This window comes from Hemicordylus capensis, chromosome 2 (genome assembly GCF_027244095.1).
Source record: "Hemicordylus capensis ecotype Gifberg chromosome 2, rHemCap1.1.pri, whole genome shotgun sequence".
Taxonomy (NCBI): Eukaryota; Metazoa; Chordata; class Lepidosauria; order Squamata; family Cordylidae; genus Hemicordylus; species Hemicordylus capensis.
In genome coordinates, this window is record NC_069658.1 from 405,828,194 (window position 1) to 405,848,060 (window position 19,867).

Sequence of the window (19,867 nt, forward strand, 5' to 3'; positions counted from 1 at the left end):
AATTAGCATGTGAGAACTTCTTTGGAACTGCTCACCCTGTAAATCTACAGTGGTGATGGCCCCATCAGGCAACAACAGTGTGTGCCCGTGTTTGTGTACACAACTATAATGGAAAGCAGCAGGGGGAAGGCTTTGTTTGCCCCTTTAAAAACCAGAACCCAGACATCCCTTAAGTAAAGAAAGAGCCTTGAGAGAGCAGGACATTGCTAAGGGGGAAGAAGTAAGCTGATACAATTCCCTTTTCTTTTTATAGGGCTACATGAGTGCTCATATAGTAAGGGAAGGAAGCTCTCACCTTTTACTAGATTTTTACAGCTCTTTACAAACAGTTCCAAAACTATGCAGGCATCAGTGGAAATAAATTGCATCTCATCATCTGTGATCTCATGAGCACTGTCCAATTGTTACCCACAACAGTCACAAAAATATGTCCAGCTGTCACAGGACCACTGGCTGTGCTTCTGAGGTGTTAGGGGAGTTTAGGGGTCAGAGTTTAGTAGGTGCCAACTGAGGTGCTTCAAAGAATCTGGAAACCTGAGTTGCCACTGATGGAAGTGCATAAGAAAATAAATAAGTACATGAACTGCATGCAGTGAAAGGAGGCCAAGACTACTCTTCTATGCCACTGAAAAGCACAACAGGACAACCCCCAACTCTCAGATCATTTCTCAAACTAATCTAATAGAAATGGAAATGCTCAGGCTAACAGCAGAAGAGAACTAGGCTCAGCCAAACTATATCCATTCTAAATCCTCACTCACCATTTCCTCACAGAATGGGAGGTGAAAGGGTCAATCACCCCCACCCCCCAAGAAAAACAATTGCACTTTAATTCCAGACACCTGATGAACTCACCCAAGGGACTGATATCAGCTACTTTCATGTAGTAGCCTAAGCTTCCTTCGTGTACTCAGGATACAATGGAAGAGAGGAGAAGGCTTTGTTTTTGTTTTAATTGCATTCTAAAGCCAGTGGACACTGACTTAGGATTACATCTGTCATTTTTTGGCAGCAAGCCACATACAACAGTTTGTCCATCTCTGCTATGAGTGGAAGCGTTCCCATTGTTCCAAGGGAAACAGACAACTACTATATAGGTGATGCATGTCTCTTCATAACAACACTGTCCAGCAGCATTCTTCAACACATCTTGTTCCTACTGGAGCAGGTCAACACCCATGCTCAGTTTGCTCAAACCAAGGCTTCTGTCTATTCTCTTGCATCCTCATCAGTGATATTTCCGCCAACGACTGTGTTCTTTAATGAGAGAGAGAGAGAGAGAGAGAGAGAGAGAGAGAGATTAAGATTAAAAATACCACAGTAATTTGGAGGCTTACACATTGTAAGTATTATGCAGGTATTAATATTAATATATTAAGTACTTAAGTATTAAGTATTTGATGGAATAGTATAAGATCTATATCAATTAACTTCCCTACCATATTCAAAGTCCATAAATACCCAAAACATTTATTTTAAGAACTACATCTCTCTCTCTATTATATTATGGGGGGTGGAGGGGGTTTGTTGAGAACTAGCTCTGTTGTCCGCTGGCATTTTGTAATGGGGCCACAGAGCTGATTTTAGGTTAGCGATCAGCCACAGCAGGCCTAGAAACCAAGGCCAGCCTCCTGGGAAGTACAAATGTCAACTATACAATTGTCAACTCTGGCCCCCAATTATCAACTTGGAGGCAAGAGAGGTGTATGGAAGGAGCGGTGGCTGTGGCAATGAGACTGTGGCAGTATACTGCCAAGGACCCTCTCTCCCCTCCTTAGAGTGGCCCTCCTAAAACTAGTTGCTGACTAGGAGTGCAGGTGATTTAGGAACATAGGAAGCTGCCATATACTGAGTCAGACCATAGGTCCATCTAGGTCAGTATTGTCTACGCAGATTGGCAGTGGCTTCTCCAAGGTTGCAGGCAGGAATCTCTCCCAGCCCTATCTTGGAGATGCTGCCTGGGAGGGAACTTGGAACCTTCTGCTCTTCCCAGAGCGGCTCCATCCCCTGAGGGGAATATCTTACAGTCCTCACACATCAAATCTCCCATTCATATTCAACCAGGGTAGACCCTGCTTAGCAAAGGGGACACGTCATACGTGCTACCGCAAGACCAGCTCTTCTCTCCTGTTTGAAGTGAATAGTTGGAACTGATGCTTTTTGTCTCAAGAGAAACGTAACTCATTTTTGACATTTAAAAAAATCATAATGGGGCGGGGGGGAACCTTAAGAATCTTTATTTCAGAGATTTCACACAAGAGTTTGCACAGGCCTTCCTGAGCAGCAGGAACCCATGCACCCTAGTGCTGGGGATGGACAGCCCCTTACATGGGACAGCATGCTCAAATAACAGGGTTCCTGTCTTTTAGCACCCCTTGATGAAAAAGAAAATGCCAGAGAGAAGCCTTACTAATGTGTTCATAGCTCCAGGCATAGCTGAGGACGCAATAGCCCAGCAGCAGTATTGAGATCCCAGCCACTCCACCTTTTTTCACATTGATGTATTTGTTGTAATATCCGTTCCAGGCTGTTTAAGAAGAAAGACAGGGGCAGTTTGATTATTCATGTCAGTAGCTTCCAGGGTCCAAGTCAAGTCTTTCTTTCTTCATGCAAGTAACAAGGGCTGTTCAGCCAACCTCAATTCCCATGCCAGCCTCTGGCTGCTATAACAGAGCCCCCACCCATGTCTAGATAGGATTGAAAGACACACATGATTTGCTCTCACCTCTGTATGGCACTCTAAGCATCCCCTGTGGGGACAAGTCACGAGTGGTTAGCCAAGCAGGGAGATCTTGGAGCTTTACATCCATCAGACACTTCTTTGCCAGTGGAACTAGGAAACAGAAAAGCTAGAGGTTCTTACAAACAAGAAACACACTCACTGTTTTTGTCGGCTTCCAAGGATGTGCCTGCACCAGCTACTGAATCAGCAGAACAAGTTCCCGGAAACACTGATGTTCATACAGTGTTGTCAGTGGCATCACCAAGCAGTGACGGCCTGTGACTACTGTGGGGCAGTGGTGGCCTGTGAACGTGCCTTTGGGGCGGGGGGGGGGGGGCAGCGGGAGGCACCTTTAAGTGTAAATTAATTTGGTGCTTGCAGAGGCTTGGCTCCGTGGAAGCCAGCTGAGTGGCGGAAGCGCTTCCCCGCCCTAGGGGCTGCTGGGCGGCATGCTGCAGCTCCGAACAGCCTTCAGGTGTCACCACAGCGGAGGTGAGCACCAAATTAATTTACTCTTAAAGGTTCCTCCCACTGCCCCACCGCCCCCGGAGGCACGTTAACGGGCTGCCACTGTGAGGTCTGTTGTGAGACAATGGGTTCCTCATCAAACCTGCTGAGAAATGCTGGATCTTCTTCTCATGAAGGGCTGCAGCAGATCAGCTGACCGGAAAGAGCCATTTCAAGTAGCTGTCCTCCTCTCCCACCCCCAGCCCGGACAAACTAACACATCTACTCAAGAGTAAGCTGCAGGTTTCGGCTTCCTATGTTCTCCTACCTTGCTTCCACACAACCACTTCTACCCAGGTTTTCCTCTTACCTTGTTTCCACACAACCAAAAATTGGGAGCACACACAGCTCCCAAACCTAAGCAGAACAGAGTTTTTGATTGTGTGAATGACCTCTCTGAGTGCTCATGTTACATCATTCACACAACTCCCCTCATCCCAACCCCACCTGTGTGGCCTTTTTTAAACATCTCAAATGATTTCTGAGGACCTTGGATATTATACAGGCAGTGTAAATGTGTCCCCAGAGGAATCTGAGAAGATATCTATGCACTCATGCATCGGGGGGGGGGGGGGAATGATACAAGACATATGACAGTGTTGAACTGATTTAACAGCCATTTCCTCATCTCAGGGAAACTTGGGAACTGTAGTTCTGTGACAGCGGGGCTAGGGACTGCCAGCATAGAATTCTCAACACCCTTCACAAACTACAGTTTCCAGGGATTTAGTCAGGCCAGTCATGACAGTTAGGCAGATATAAAATTAACATCTCTTTGTAGCGTATATATGTCCACAGGCTGCTGTCAAGCGATATAAGTATCTCCCGAGAAGTTAAGGGAGTGAAGACTAATACAATTCAAAAAAAGCTCCTAGTGTGCCAACAGAAACTTTCACCCTCCTCTCACACACATATTTGAACAAAATGAAGCTAGTAAACACCAATAAAGGGGTCAATGATAGGAAGGATCCCTAGGAGGGGAAGCACTAGGAAGCACTGGAGATGGTGAAGGGAGCACTGGGGATTGGGGGGTGGGGGGGAGAAAGAGCTGCATTGCTCATAGCTCATATGCATATTGGACCTAGGGACCCCAGACCCATACACACTCCTGAGAACTGGCCGTATGTTGACAAAAAAACTGAGGTAGAAAGTCAGGAAAGTGATTGTGTGCTGGCTGTGATCTGGACAGGACAGGGGCAGGCAAATGACACCGTTTACCCAGCATCATATTGAGTGTGAAGGAAAAGCATGTCCTGCACCATCCTACCCAGATTGCAGCTAGCACACAATTGCTCCCCCCCTCCTCCCTCGTTGCCAACACGCAACCAGTTCTCAGGAACGCACGTGGGTCTGGGACGCTCCTCCTACTCAGCTTTTGCTGGTGAGGACACCCCCACTGTGTGCAGACCCTTGCTCTTCCTGCCGGATAAGCTAGGCATGACTTTATCACCACTTCAGCACACTGGCCCACTGAATAGCAGCATACAATGTCCTCTCTTAGTAAGCAGTGATGGGAAACTTCCCCTTTTACCTTGCTGGCCTTCACAAGGGAGAATGAGAACTTGTGCTTCTGAGATTCTTGTGTCCCACAGAGGCTCCTTCCTTGAAAATAAGCCCAGCGCATGATAATTAGGATAGAGTTCTGGAAACCACTCTAGTCCCAAGGAACTTGGCCGCACACCACTCTCAGGTGATGAAAACCAATGGGCAGCAGTCATTTCTAATGCATGGAGTGATAATTGCTGCAAAGATGCTCCAGATTTTTTACTTCCTGCTGCCACAATGGTCCCATAATCTAAAGCAATCTCTTTTTCCAAGGAAATTAAGTACTTGTTAGATGTCTCATATCTTCCTCTGAGAACTTCAGAACATGAAGGATAGGGATTTGACTTGGGTGTGCAGTAAACAGAAGACTCTTGAGGATATGCCTCTCCTTTGAGCATTAACTGATTCACTCCTATCCTGCCTTTTACTCCGGCAGTCAGCTGAACAGGAACACTGGAGACCTTTCTGCAGTTGTTCATGACATGGTCATCTGATGTGCATACATTAGTGGTAGTAGTCACTGTGCTTCCTGTCTCTGCACTCCAAACATCCCCAGCAAGGTCATGACCTAACATTTCCCCTCTGTCCACAGTTTCTGTAATAATTTCTTGCGCATTAGCCAAGGCAATCTCTGCTCCTCCTGATGAGGATTCTACAGGGCAGTGTCCTGGTTTGTTAATGGTACCATCATTTAATGGGTTATTTTCAACAGAGGATTTACACCTATTTCTCAACACTCTTGCACGATGGTTTTCGATCACTAGTTCAACTCTGTCAGCAGTATCCTGAGGAACACCTTGAAGATCACCCATGGAGGAATCCAGCCAACTGGGCATACTCTGATCTGCAGGTGCCTCTTTCGTTTGCCTTTGTTTGGCAGGAGGTTTCACTGTCTGGCTAGGAGATTTTGAAGTGGATTTCCCACTTTGAATCCGTGGTTCTGAAGTGGAGCCAGATGCAAACTTCTTTTCATTTGAAGTGGTTTTGCTTCGGCTTTTCTGTGTTCCAGCTGCCTCCTTTGCAAGCTTTGTTGCTGAAAACAACTTCTCAGCTGGTTGCAAATGTGTCTTTTCCTCTTCTAAGGCTCTTTGTCTGTTGCCTTCTGTTCTGCATGTCTTTTCAGCAGCATGTTTAATTTGCTTCTCTGTATCTTCACCTGGCTTTGGGTGACTGCTGGTGGTCGATGATCCAGTTGTAACCAGTAGCTCTAAAGAATGTGCTTTTACTTTTGCTTTCTCTTTTACCAAGTCAGGTTTACTTTTCTTCTTTTCTTTTTTGGAGGTCATGTCTGCACTTTTGGTCTGTCCTTGCCCTGCCTCATTATTCAGGAATGTAGGTGCAACAGCCTTCATGTCTGGAGACAAAGCTCTACTTGAGTCAAAGGCCAATGCTGCCAGCTTACAGTGAGGCAAGTGGGACTTGAGCCGCTTAAATGTTTTTTTGCAGTAAGGACAGATTTCCACGCCTGCCATTTTCTTGTCTGAAAAGAAAAGAAAGACACCATATAGATTGGTAGACTATCCTATAAGAAGAGCGACTTCATGACAAAGGAGTGTGGCTCATGAGGAAAGTGACTTCAACCCTAACTGGAAGTGGTAGCAGGTGCGTAGTAAAGTTCTTGAGGGTGGAGAACCGCTCACTACCAGTGTGGTGCCTTCTGTCCCCAGTTAGGCCTCCTATGTTATGTACACCCAAACACACAATGTTTCTATAAGCCAGTATCTAACTGGCCCTATCCACCCCCAGCACAGTACCTCCAGTGCCTGTTGCTGGTGTCTATCTTATGTTTCTTTTTAGATTGTGAGCCCTTTGGGGACAGGGAGCCATCTTATTTATTTATTTATTTATTATTTCTCTGTATAAACCACCCTGAGCCATTTTTGGAAGGGCGGTATAGAAATCGAATGAATCATCATCATCATCATCATCATCATCATCATCATCACCATCACTGACTTGCATACTGTGAAGAGAATCAGGGATGGTAACAGACTACCTGCACTGCTGTGAGGATTTTAAAAACACACCCACATGCTGCAGAGGCAGGTCAGTTCTGCCTTTTCTAGCACAGAGATGCAGCAGTCAGGGGACCTTTCCTTATTTATTTAAATACTTCCCCATACAGAAGTCCCTGGGCAGTTCACCATCTAAAAACACAACAATTAAAACATTAACACAATTAAAACAGATAAAAACTCTAAAATTTAAAACCATAAACTAAAAGCCTGATTAAACAGGTATGTTTTCAGGTCCTTCTTAAAAACATCCAGAGAAGGGGAGGCTTTAATTTTATTAAGAAGCACCTTTCCAAAGTCCTGGGGCAACCCCAGAAAAGGCCCAGTTTTGAGTCGTCCATAAACTGAGCTGGTGGCAACTGCAACCAGACCTCCTCAAATGATCTTAATAGGTGGTGAGATTTATGAAGAAGAAGGAGTTCTCTTACATACTTTGGACCCAAGCCATTCAGAGCATTATAGGTAATAATCAACACGTTGTATTTCGCTCGGAAACCTACTGGCAGTCAGTGTAGTTATTTTAAAATGAGTGTAATATGATCTTTTGGGGTAACCCCAGAGACCAACCTGGCTGCTGCATTCTGTACCAGCTACAGTTCCTGGACTATGTACAAAGGCAGCCAAAAATGGAATGCATTGCAGTAGTCTAGTCTGAATGTTACCAGAATATGCACCACTGTTTTAAGGTTGTTTAACTACAGAAATGGACATAGCTAGAGAATCTGCCAATGCTGATAGAAAGCCCTCCTGGCCACTGCCTCAACCTGAGAGACCAGGGAGAGGTTTGGGTCCAGAAGTACTTCCAGACTATGTACTTGCTCTTTCTGTGGGAGTGTGACCCCATCCAGAACAGGCAGGTCTAAGCCACTTCCTAAGTTCCGACCTCCCACAACGAGTACTTATTTACTTATTTTATCTACCGCCTGACTCCAAAGGCTCCAGGCAGTTCACAACCATAAATAAAATAAAAACACAATAAAACAAAAAATGAGTTAGAATCATTTTAAATATTCAAGTATTACTAAAAGCCAGGCCAAAAAAAAAAGTGTCCCAAGGACTCTTTTAAAAGCTGACAACAATGTTAGGCCATGGATATCTATAGGGAGAGCATTCCACAGCACAGGAGCAACTACAAAGAAGGCCCGCTCCCAAGTCGCCATTAGATGAACTGGCAGCATCCAGAGACAGATCTCTCTCGATGACCTCAATGTGTGGTGGGGATCATGCAGAAGAAGGCACTCTCCCAGGTACTTCTGTCTTGCTTGGACTCATCCTCAGTTTGTTCCTCATCCATCCCATTACCACCTCCAAGAAGGCATTTAGGGAAGTTAGGCCACTTCCTGATGAAGCTGACATGGATAAATAGATTGGGGTGTCGTCAGCATATTGATAACATCCCGCACCAAATCCCCTGATTATCTCTCCCAGCAGTTTCATGTAGATATTAAAAAGCATTGGATAGAATGAAGCCTTGTGGGACCCCATACAATAGGTCTCATTTTGAAGAGCAATGATCTCCATGTGACAGCATCCGGGAGCTACCTGAGAGGTAGGAGCAGCACCACTGCAAAGCAGTGTCTCCCACTCCCAACCCTTTCAGGCACTCCAGGAGGATACCATGGTTGATGGTATTAAAAGCCACCGAGAGATCCTAAAGGATCAACAGAGTCACCCTCCCCTGTCGATTCCTAATTGGAGACCATCCAACAGGTCAACCAAAGCCTTCTCAATGCCATAACCCACCCAAATGCCAGTCTAAAATGGGTCCAGATAATCTGCTTCTTCCAAGACTGCCTGGAGCTGACACACTCTTAAGCACCTTGCCCAACCATAAGAGGTTGGAGATAGGCAGGGCTCAGGAAATCCACTAGTTTACTTGTCTGTGATGAGTGAAAAATGATGCCTGATGATTGGGAAAAAAAAATCCTGACAAGTGATGTACCAACATAGCTTGATGAATAAAATTTTTGTCTGGCTGGTGAACAGAGCCAATATTTCTTGATCCCTGGAGACAGACCTATAATTGCCTAATTAGCAATAGCAATAGCACTTACATTTATATACCGCTCTATAGCCGGAGCTCTCTAAGCAGTTTACAATGATTTAGCATATTGCCCCCAACATTCTGGCTACTCATTTTACCGACCTCGGAAGGATGGAAGGCTGAGTCAACCTTGAGCCCCTGGTCAGGATCGAGGGATCCAATTATGAGGGATCCAATGCAGGCTTCTTCAATGAGTGGTTTCTTCAAAAAACCAATGCAGGTTTTTAAGAATTGCCTCCTTGAGAGAAGGAGGCAAGGATCAAGAGGATAGGTAGCAAGGCGAAGGGTCTCAAGCAGCTTGTCCACATTCTCGGGAGTCACAAACTGTAATTGATCCAATTTAACTATACAGGAGCAGTTGCTAGACAACTCCAGAGTAGACCCTGCAGTAACTGTAGAGTCTAGCTCAGCTCGAATATGAGTGATTTTACCTGCAAAGGAACTAATTTAAAACATGACAACAGGTAGCTAATGGATCCAGTTCTCATTCAAGGGAGGAGGGGCATGAACTAGCCCTCTCACAACCCTAGACCCTCTGCTAGACCTGAGCTTGCCGAAGCAATGCAGACAGAACAGAACAGCTTCTTTGCTGCATACATTACCAGAGCATAGATCTTCAAATGTGCTCTTTGTGTGTTGTAATCTGTTGTAAATACCTTACTCTGTCAGGTAGCTGTTAAATGCACAGGCCTCCCTCTACAGGTGGCAAACCTAGGCTAATATGAGGTGTGGACTTTTTTTCTCAAACCAATTGTTAATCTGATTAATTGATCCAAATTCAAGTCGTTTCCTGCAGCCCTAGCCTTGCAGATGCAGACACAACATATTTTAATATGAATGTGTAATGTATTTTATCCCAAAAGCATTGCAAGTACAAGTCTTCACCAGTAAAATCTGGAATAAGTTAACAAAGCGGCTTGCATTATCATTCATTCATTCATTCATTCATTCATTCGATTTCTATACCACCCTTCCAAAAATGGCTCAGGGCAGTTTACACAGAGAAATAATAAATAAATAAGATGGATCCCTGTCCCCAAAGGGCTCACAATCTAAAAAGAAACATAAGATAGACACCAGCAACAGTCACTGGAGGTACTGGGCTGGGGGTGGATAGGGCCAGTTACTCTCCCCCTGCTAAATAAAGAGAAGCACCACGTTAAAAGGTGCCTCTTTGCCAAGTTAGCAGGGGTTATTGAATTACTTTACAGTATAAGATCATGAGCAACATCAGTGACTCAGGTTTAATTTTCAGAAATGGGTTTCTAGTACTTCTGGTTGTGAGAAAACCGAGCATGCCACTGCAGAACAATGGAGAAGTGTAAAACAGAAGCGTAGTGGTGTGTTTTTAAAGTTTCAAACTCCTCTTGATGTGTATACAGACTTGGTGACAAGATAGAACCTTTTTTACATTAGAGATCTTTAGAGAGCCTCATTATTTTTGTATGAAGACACCACAAAAAACATCAAAAATTCAATGCTCAAATCCATGTAGATGGACTGCCGCCATAAAAACCACAGATCTACAACCTTATGACACTGAATTAGTTCTCTCTCTCTCTCTCTAAGGCATACCCATGGCTAATCTTATGTTTCTTTTTAGAATGTGAGCCCTTTGGGGACAGGGTTCCGTCTTATTTATTTGTTTGTTATTTCTCGGTGTAAACCGCCCTGAGCCATTTTTAGAAGGGCGGTATAGAAATCAAATTATTATTATTATTATTATTATTATTATTAATCCCGTGCATGGCAGTTCTTGCAAGAGTTCGCGAGAAGAAGCACTGTGGTGACTGGGCAATGGAGATTCCATATGCAGATAGTGGGGGAGGAGCCTGTGAGAATAGAATATATATATATAATTCTCTAAGGAGTACCTGTGGCTAATCCCGTGTGTGGCAGCTCTTGCGAGAGTTTGCAAGCAGTAGCACCATGGTGATTGGGCAGTGGGGATTCCATATGCAAATAAGGAGGACCCCCCTGTGATGGTTAAGGACAGCTGGAATGCAACTGTTACTGGTCGGAAGATGTCCTTGATTATAGAGGAGAGGAATCTATATATTTTAAAAAAGAGAGAGGGCAGGAGTCTGCAAAGAGAGGGGTCGTGATGGAGGAACATAGGAAGCTGCCATATACTGATTCAGACCATTGGTCTATCTAGCTCAATATTGTCTTCACAGACTGGCAGCGGCTTCTCCAAGGTTGCAGGCAGGAATCTCTACCAGCCCTATCTTGGAGATGCCAGGGAGGGAACGTGAAACCTTCTGCTCTTTCCAGAGTGGTTCCATCCCCTGAGGGGAACAGCTTATGGTGCTCACACTTCTAGTCTCCCATTCATATGCAACCAGGGCAGACCCTGCTTAGCTAAGGGGACAAGTCATGCTTGCTACCACAAGACCAGCTCTTCTCCCTTTTAAATAGTACAGCAGGAGTACCAATGCGCTGCCTGGATTGGTAGCTATTTTCAGCGGAGTGGAAGGAAGAAGCTGCCGTGAAGCCCCTCCGTTGTCCGGCCACCCTGCTCCCTACCCAAGTGGGTTGGAGTAAAGGGATGGAGGAGTGACCAAGAGGGGTGAGGGGGATGGAAGCAACGGGATGGGGGAGGAGGAGCAGGAGTGCTGCTTAGGTGAGGAGGGTACAGAGATCTCTGAGGTGAGGGGGGCTGTGGCAGGGGGTGAGGGGAGCAATCAAGCACTAGCGTGCAGATGCTCTGTGCAGGTCAAGCTAGTTTTATTTATTAATTTATTTATAGAAGTTGATAGGTCGGCAATGTAATATGCCTATTAACACTTCAGTTCTCTTCAAAAGACCCTTTATTGCACACAAACAAAAGCTGATACACATCAATAAAAACATTTCAGCATACACGCCATCATCGGTTAAACAAGCAAGCATAGAAAAAGACCTATTCTGTTCCCCAGCCATTAAATACTTTAAACCAGAGAACACTCTGTTCCATGACTGGTGGAGAGATAATGAGGGAAGAGGGAGAGAAAAGGCAATCACCTGGATTTTCTTACAGGCTAATGAATCTAATAGTATCAGCCAATGCCTCTCGAGCATTGGTGTCTGGTCTCAATTTTTCTATAAATAATGCTTCCTTTATTTTCCTTTTCTAATAAATTCTTTTCAATCCCCAAAATAGGTATTTTAGTAATCACTACTTTGCCTTTGTGCTTTTTCTTCATATGCACTGACCAGGGCTTTGTTCTCTGTACACAATGCCTCATATCTGCTAGATGTTCTCTGTATCTATCTTTCAGTAGTCTACCGGATTCCCCAATATAAAATAAAGTGCAACCTAAACACTGAATTTTATATATTGCACCTTTCTTTCCACAATTTCCTTCCCCCGTTCACAAATTTCACAGTCTTGTGCATCCCATCTCCTAGCATACAATCTGGAGTTAACTAATTGTTGTTTTAGTGTTATTGGTGCTGTGCAAACCACATACACTTTAATTCCTTGTCTTTCCAAGATTTTCTGGATTTGCCATGTAAATTTATCTGTAATAAATGATATTTTTAGTACAGGCAGACCCTTAATAAATCTAGCTCTTCCCCAACAAAGAGCTGGAGTTGGACAGGCAATTCATACCCATTCTTCCTAGTTTTCTGCTTTCTCTCTAGATTCCTTTTGGTGTTCACCTTTGAAGACATCCTCCGCCCTCTTTGTCACATTAATCATACTTTGTATTTTCACTGTTTTGGGGTGTGCTGACTGATTCTTTAATAAAATATACTTTTTGGCTGATTTTCTGTACCATTTGGTCTCTAAATGATTATTTCTTAATTTTATTTCAAAATCTAGAAAAGGAAGCCCACCCTCCTCATTTGGTTTTTCCCCCTTGTGAGTCTTATACTCCCCTCCCTTATTCCATTTTTGAAATTTTTAATCTGCCTGCTTTTCAGTAGATATAATAAGAATCGAGTTGTCTATGTACCTTTTATACAGAATTACATAAGAATTGATGCTCCTTCTCTAGATGGTATTCGTATATTAAATAGCCAGTAAAGATACTAGTCTATTCCCCATTGCCAGCCCCTTCTTTGTACACAGTAGTTTCCATCAAATTTGAAGGTGTTATATTGCAGGCACAGAGTGATTAATGCATTGATGTCATTAAATCGAAAAACCGCATTTGTCAATAACATGACCATTCTCTTCTAACAACCATATAAGTCTCTGTCTTGCCCCTTCATTGTCCCATTCGTGTACAATGCCTCAACATCAAAACTTTCAAAATGAACTTGCTCCTCCCACATCCCAATTCCATGTAAGGCCTCCAATAACTGCTTAGTATTTTGTAAGTGTGCAGGTACATAATTCAAAAGTGGTGATAATATAGTTACAATCAACCAACTAATCCAATATGCAGGTCCATCACAAACTGAAATTAAAGGTCTAACTTTAATTGTTTCTGCCTGTACATCTAGTCCATTTATTTATTGTTAGATTTTTATACTACCTTTCATTGAAACAATCTCAAGGTGGTTTACAAAATATTTAAAACAAAACAAAAACTATAAATATAAACTCCTAGATCAATGGCATAGAACCTCGTGGAACATCATGATTTTTGAAAAGGACCCCACCCCACCACTGCACCATCAAAAACACAAGCCTTCTTCTAGTCCATGAACTGTCATATAAACATAATGGATATAGTGCTTGGTACATTGAAATCCATGTTTTCTCAGAGATTGTCACAATACTGGCACAGAGGCATTCCAAATAACTGCCAAATCACAGCTCAAATCCATGCCCATAGTGCACTAGTTAATCACGGAGCCAGTACACTACATCACCAGAAAACTAGATCTGAAGTATGGATCCTTTTGATTTTAACATGAAGACACCAAAGTCCACAATTAAATAACATCAAAATCACTGAGATCCATGTGAATCCTTGTCTCAGATCTTAGTGCACCTTTCAGCACCACAGAGTGCCTGAGATCAGTGGAGTTTTGTGGTGTTCCTTTAAAAATTCATGCCTTGGATGAACATATTTGTTTTATGGTAGTCCCCAAAAACCCTAGTTCCATAACTTTACAGTGCAGCTTGTGAAAATAGACATGAATTGTGATCAGACTGTACATTTTGGTGGTCTCCACGTAGAAATCATGATTATTTAAGGAGTTGTGCCTTATGTTCTATGTTTTTGGGCCCTGGAGGCTCCGCAAACTGATGGAGCTCTGATTTTCATGGCATAGCTTGTAATCTGATGGTAGATTTTTGTTGCTTGCCTATAAAAACCTTGGGAATCTTTACCCTGGATCCATGTTTCAGGCCTCAAAACATGAATTCCATTATTGCCATGGGACACATGTCACCTTAAGTGGCGCAGCGGGAAAATGCTTGACTAACAAGAAGTGATTAGACCACTTCTTAGATCCCTCAGTGATGGACAGTTATAGGCCGGTCTCCAATCTCCCATGGTTGGGCAAGGTGATTGAGTGGTGGCCTCCCAGCTCCAGGCGGTTTTGGAGGAAACTGATTATATAGACCCATTTCAAACTGGCCTTAGAGAGGGCTATGGAGTTGAGTCTGCCTTGGTCGGCCTGATGGATGACCTTTACTGGGGAATCGACAGAAGGAGGGTAACTCTGTTGGTTCTTTTGGATCTCTCGGCGTTCGATATCATCGACCACGCTATCCTTCTGGATCGCCTGGGGAAATTGGGAATAGGGGGCACTGCTTTGCAGCGGTTCTGCTCCTATCTCTCAGGCAGATGGTGGAGCTTGGTGACAATTCCTCTTTAAAATGGGAGCTATAATATGGAGTCCCTCAGGGCTCCATTCTGTCACCAGTGCTTTTTAATATTTACATGAAACCACTGGGTGAAGTCATCAGGAGATTTGGTGCAGGGTGTTATCAGTATGCTGATAACATGAATGGCATTTACTCCCTAAATGCCTGCCTACAGGCAGAAATGGACTGGATGAGGGATAACAAATTGAAACTGGATCCAAGCAAGACGGAGGTCCTCATTGTGGGGGATCGGAATTTAAGGGATGAGTTAGATCTTCCTGTGCTGGATGGGGTTACACTCCCCCAGAAGAAACAGGTACGCAGCTTGGGAATGCTCTTGGATCCAGGCCTCACCATGGTATCTCAGGTGGAGGCTATGGCCAGGAGTGCTTTCTATCAGCTTCAGCTGATTCGACAGCTGCGTCCATTCCTTGAAGAGAACGATCTCAAAACAGTGGTGCATCAGCTGGTAACCTCCAGACCCAACTACTGCAATGCGCTCTACGTGGGGCTGCCTTTGTATGTAGTTCGGAAACTTCAGTTAGTTCAAAATGCAGCAGCCAGATTGGTCTCTGGGGTAACCCGGAGAGACCATATTATGCCTGTCTTTAAAAAGCTGCACTGGCTGACAATATGTTTCCGGGTGAAATACAAAGTGCTGGTTATTACCTTTAAAGCTCTGAACGGCTTGGGTCTGGGTTACCTTACCTTACCGGGTTACGAAGTGACTTCTTCGGTATGATCCCCATCACTCGTTGAGGTCATCTGGAGAGGTCCATTTCCAGTTACCACCGGTACATCTGGTAGCGACTCGGAACCGGGCCTTTTCTGTAGCTGCTCCTGGTCTATGGAATGCACTTCCAGCAGATATCCGCAGTTTAGGCTCGCTGTCGGCCTTTAAGAGAGTCCTAAAAACCTATTTGTTTGGCCTGGCCTTCCAAGGCTTGTAAAGTGTTGTTTTTTTTAAAGTATTTTAATTCGTTTTTAATGGTTTTAATCGTTTTTGAATTGTTTTTATATTGTTTTTAGCATTGTGTTTGAATTGTGGGGTTTTTGTCTTTTTAAAAAGTTGTTATACACCGCCCAGAGCTAGTGGTGTGCACGGAACCGCCGCGGCACGGTCCGGCACTGAGGGGAGTCTACCTTTAAGGGCGGGGGGTAGTACTTATCCCTCCCGCCGCTCTTCCCCCTCCGGCGCTGTATTTAGAAACGAAGTTTCGGGGGCGGCAGCGTTCCTCCCTGCCGCCCCTGCCCCTGTCGTTGCCCGGGAGTCTCGGAAATACGAGCACGCATGCGCGCGGTGCGCACCTGTTGACGCCGTGCACGCGCACACCACATACATCACACACGCGCACGGCGACAACAGGCGCACGCGCACATGCGTACTCGTATTTCCGAGACTTCCGGGCAACGATGGGGGCCGGGGCGGCAGTGAGGAACACTGCCGCCCCTGAAACTTCGTTCCTAAATGCAGCACCGGAGGGGGAAGAGCGGCGGGAGAGGTAAGTACTACCCCCCGCCCTTAAAGGTAGACCCCCCCCAGTGCCAGACCGCCGTACCGGTCCAGTTCCGAACCAGTTTAGAGGCCTCCAACATGGCCTCCGAACCGGTTCGTGCACATCCCTACCCAGAGCCTCTGGATGGGGCGTTTTATAAATGAAATAAATAAATAAATAAACTAACAAGCAGAAAGTTGCAGGTTCGAATCCCTGCTGGTACTATATCGGGCAGCAGCAATATAGGCAGATGCTAAAAGGCATAGTCTCATACTGCGCAGGAGGAGGCAATGCTAAACCCCTCTTGTATTCTACCAAAGAAAACAGGGCTCTGTGGGCGCCAGGAGTCAAAATTGACTTATCGGCACACTTTACCTTTACACTGTGCACAGATCTGATCTGTAATTAGATGAAGAATATTTGATGGTGAGCGTCTATAAGAACCCATTCCTTGGATGTTTTTGCACCAGAATGATGTCACAATGCATTGGATCCATTATTTTAATGGTGTGGCATGTATGCACAGATGTGATCTGGGATGTTTTTGTAGCCTGTCTGTAAAGATTATGGAAAATCCATATGAATGTGTGCCTCCAATCTATCGTTTTGTGCTACAACAAAACAATGGATCCCTGACTTTTCCCATAAGCCCTTTATGCACAAATGTATGCTGTAATTTGACAATAAATTATTTCAGCTTGCCTATAAAAACCATGAGGATTTTAAATATTATTATTATTATTATTACATTTCTATCCTGCTCTTTCTCCAAGGAGTCCAAACTGGTTTACATGGTTATGTTTATCCTCGCAACAACCCTGTAGGTTGGGCTGAGAGTTACGTGACTGGCGCAGAGTCACCCAGTGAGTTTCATGGCTGAATGGGGATTTGAACTCAGGTCTTCCCAGTCCTAGTCTAATACTCTAACCACTACACCACGTTGAACCTTTGGTGCATGTTTTTGCCCCACAAAACACAGAATTTGTTATTTTTACAATGTGCAAAGATGGGAACTGTGATTTGACAGTAGATTTGTCTGTTCACCTGTAAAAATCAAGAAGATCCATACTGGCCCTGCTAGAAGCTACTTTTATCCAGGACTGCACTGCTAAAGTGTTGTTCTGTCTTACATCCTTATTCAAGGAAAATACTGGCGTTATTGTTTCCCACACGCTGCAAAAGCTGGGCTGGGAGCACCTGAAGTTCTGCTCTACATTGGACCCATACATCTGTTCGGGTATTGGTTTTTTAATCTGGAAACGCATGAAAAGCACCATCTGCAAAGAAAATCCGCTCGGCAGACAAGAAAAGGAAGAATGGAAGTTCTGTTCATTTCCAAAACATGCAGAAAGAAAAAGTGTCACTCCCCTCGGTGAGGCTGACTTTTAGAGCCCAACTCAAGAGGAAATTGCTTAGTGAGTGGTTTCATATTTACCCGGAAAAGGTACTGCATTCCTAAGAAAATCAGTCCCTCTCCAATAGAACTCGTGGGAATTCCGCCCCACTCCTCGTACCTTGATCGAGAAATGGCTAGCCCGGCAATTCCAGGAAATGGGGGCGCTCTCTGCATCGATTGAGAACACAGCTCAGCCACGAACGAGAAGATGAATGTATTCAGGCATAAAAGGAAACGGAAAGCGACATTAAATCAAGCTCTTCTGGAAACTGCTGCGCATGTTCCCGGCTGATCCTCACATGACCTTCCAATTATATCTTGCGACATAATGGATGTCTGGCGTAGGAAGGGTGCAAGCGATTATAAACACGTCCGGGGAAAATGCATATATCATAGGTGTTCACAATCTCGTGGATTTTGCTATAAAGGGCTTTACTCGGTAACAAATTGAATGGGGGGATTTGTTTTAATGACGTTGCATTTTAACAGGATGTAGAGTTCATTTTAACAAGATTTTCAACATAGGCTTAAGAAAATACTAGACTGACAGTTTCTTTGTCTGCAGAGCGGATTTCCTGGTTACTTTGGACGCCATGGATTTCTCTCGTTAGAGGGGCGGAAGTAATAACTGCTCGTAGGAGACAGTGGAGAAATTCAGAGTTGCAATCTTGCAATGATTTAGCAACAGCGTGTTTTTCCCCTCCCCGAGCTATGCATTCTCCACTATTGATATTCAGTAATCCAAAATCTTAACTTCCGCACCATATAAGCTGTAAAGACTGTACAGATGATGATGGTAGCTTTAGAAATGATGCTCCATGCACCCACACTTTGCCTTGATCTTTCAGTTAGACATTGGGCTGGGGGGGGGATCCATCCAGGCAGGCAGACATTTAACTGGTGCAGCTCCCCTAATCACTCCCTAGAAATGCCCCTGATGAATTTCTACTTGATGCATCTCTGATCAAGGCAAAGTGAGGGTGCATGGAGCCTCGTTTCTAAAGCCATCATAATATACCAATGTACAAGGTCTTTACAGTTTAAGATGGGCACCTTAACTTGTAATTTCCATTCTTTGGATGCATTTATATTCTTTTTAGAGCACAAGTGAAAATGTAAAGCATCTTAACTCTCATCTTAAACCAAAGGTTTTGGGATTTCTTAATTTCCAGGTGTTTTTTAAAAAGACACTATGGGGAAAAGCCTACTCATGCTGATTAAGTGGAGTCTTCCCATTCTTAGGGAGTATACCTCTGGTGTAAAACCAGAGATCACCCGGCATTCCATGTGTGTGTGTCTGTCCGTGTACGTGTCCCTGCCCTTAAATTTGCAATGCCTGGACTAATATGAAACAAATCAGGTATAGTTGTAAGGAGACATAGGGACACCTCAATGGCGTAGTTTGTGATGATGTCATCCACCCCAACTCAAGATGGTGGACATGTAAATGGTTGAGGCACAAGTGGGCTAACTTGTGAACCACCTAACCAATTTGAACCAAATTCGTAGTGAGTGACACACAGAGACACCTCATCAGTATGGTTTGTGATTATGTCATCCACCCCAATTCAATATGGTGGATGTGTGTAGGCTTGGACTGGCCCACAGGGCAACAGGGCATATTCCTGGTGTGCTCCACCCATGGGGCACCTCTGTGCTCCACCCATGGGGCACCTCTGCGCTCCGCTGCACTTGGCACCAGTGAATACTTCCAGTCCCACCCTTAAGCACCCATTCTGCTCAAAACCCGGCGCCCTCCCCACATACATTCCACCGCCCTCTCAGTGCCCCCAGTCCAGCCCTGGATGTGTGAACATTTGATGTGCAGTTGGACTTACTTGTGAACCACTGCCTAACCAATTTGAACCAAATTTGCTACAGGTGTACATAGGGATGGCTCAAGGTTTGTGATGATGTCATCCAACGTGATTCAAAATGGTGGACACATGAACATTTGAGGGGCAAGTGGGAACTAATTTGGACCAAATTTGGTACAATTTTAGGGACACATAGGGACACCTCAAATGCATAGTTTGTGATGATGTCATCCACCCCCAATTTAAGATGGTGTGAATGTATGAGGCGCAAGTAGGCTAACTTGTGAACTGCCTAACTGATCTGGACCAAATTTAGTACAGTTGTAGGGATAGTAAAAAGAAAGCAGGCAGATTAGCTCTTACTAGAACTTGTTTCTTTTTATTTATTTTTTAAAAAAACCACACACACAGTGATGATGAGAGGAGAGCTGGTCTTGTGGTAGCAAGCATGACTTGTCCCCATAGCTAAGCAGGGTCTACCCTGGTTGCATCTGAATGGGAGACTTGAAATTCCCCTCAGGGGATGAAGCTGCTCTGGGAAGAGCAGAAGGTTTCAAGTTCCCTCCCTGGCTTCTC

The 19,867-nt window shown here is 44.4% G+C and overlaps 1 protein-coding gene across 4 annotated transcripts; it reads right to left on the minus strand.

Annotated features, from left to right (window-relative positions):
* Nucleotides 1-934: 934 nt before the first annotated feature.
* On the minus strand, nucleotides 935-17,900 carry C2H17orf80 (chromosome 2 C17orf80 homolog). 4 transcript variants are annotated; one of them, XM_053288098.1, is made up of 5 exons: nucleotides 17,593-17,900; nucleotides 4,761-6,254; nucleotides 2,726-2,833; nucleotides 2,411-2,527; nucleotides 935-1,257 (listed from the first exon to the last, which is right to left on the minus strand). In XM_053288098.1, exons 2-5 carry the CDS (start codon nucleotides 6,244-6,246, stop codon nucleotides 1,229-1,231), a joined length of 1,740 nt encoding a protein of 579 aa, XP_053144073.1. In that variant the 5' UTR covers nucleotides 6,247-6,254; nucleotides 17,593-17,900; the 3' UTR covers nucleotides 935-1,228. The 4 variants fall into 4 exon arrangements, with proteins under 4 accessions (XP_053144073.1, XP_053144076.1, XP_053144074.1 ...); XM_053288101.1 differs by lacking the exon at nucleotides 17,593-17,900 and adding an exon at nucleotides 17,514-17,565; XM_053288099.1 differs by lacking the exon at nucleotides 17,593-17,900 and adding an exon at nucleotides 15,296-15,644.
* Nucleotides 17,901-19,867: the final 1,967 nt, after the last annotated feature.

Excerpts from the sequence above, each read along its gene's own strand:
- C2H17orf80 (XM_053288098.1), bottom strand. The coding sequence starts at position 6,246 with ATGGCAGGCGTGGAAATCTGTCCTTACTGCAAAAAAACATTTAAGCGG. Across the intron at positions 2,528-2,725 it reads GCTTAGAGTGCCATACAGAG|CCTGGAACGGATATTACAAC; the intron begins GTGAGAGCAAAT and ends CTTCTTAAACAG. Across the intron at positions 1,258-2,410 it reads CTGGAGCTATGAACACATTA|AACACAGTCGTTGGCGGAAA; the intron begins GTAAGGCTTCTC and ends CTCTCATTAAAG.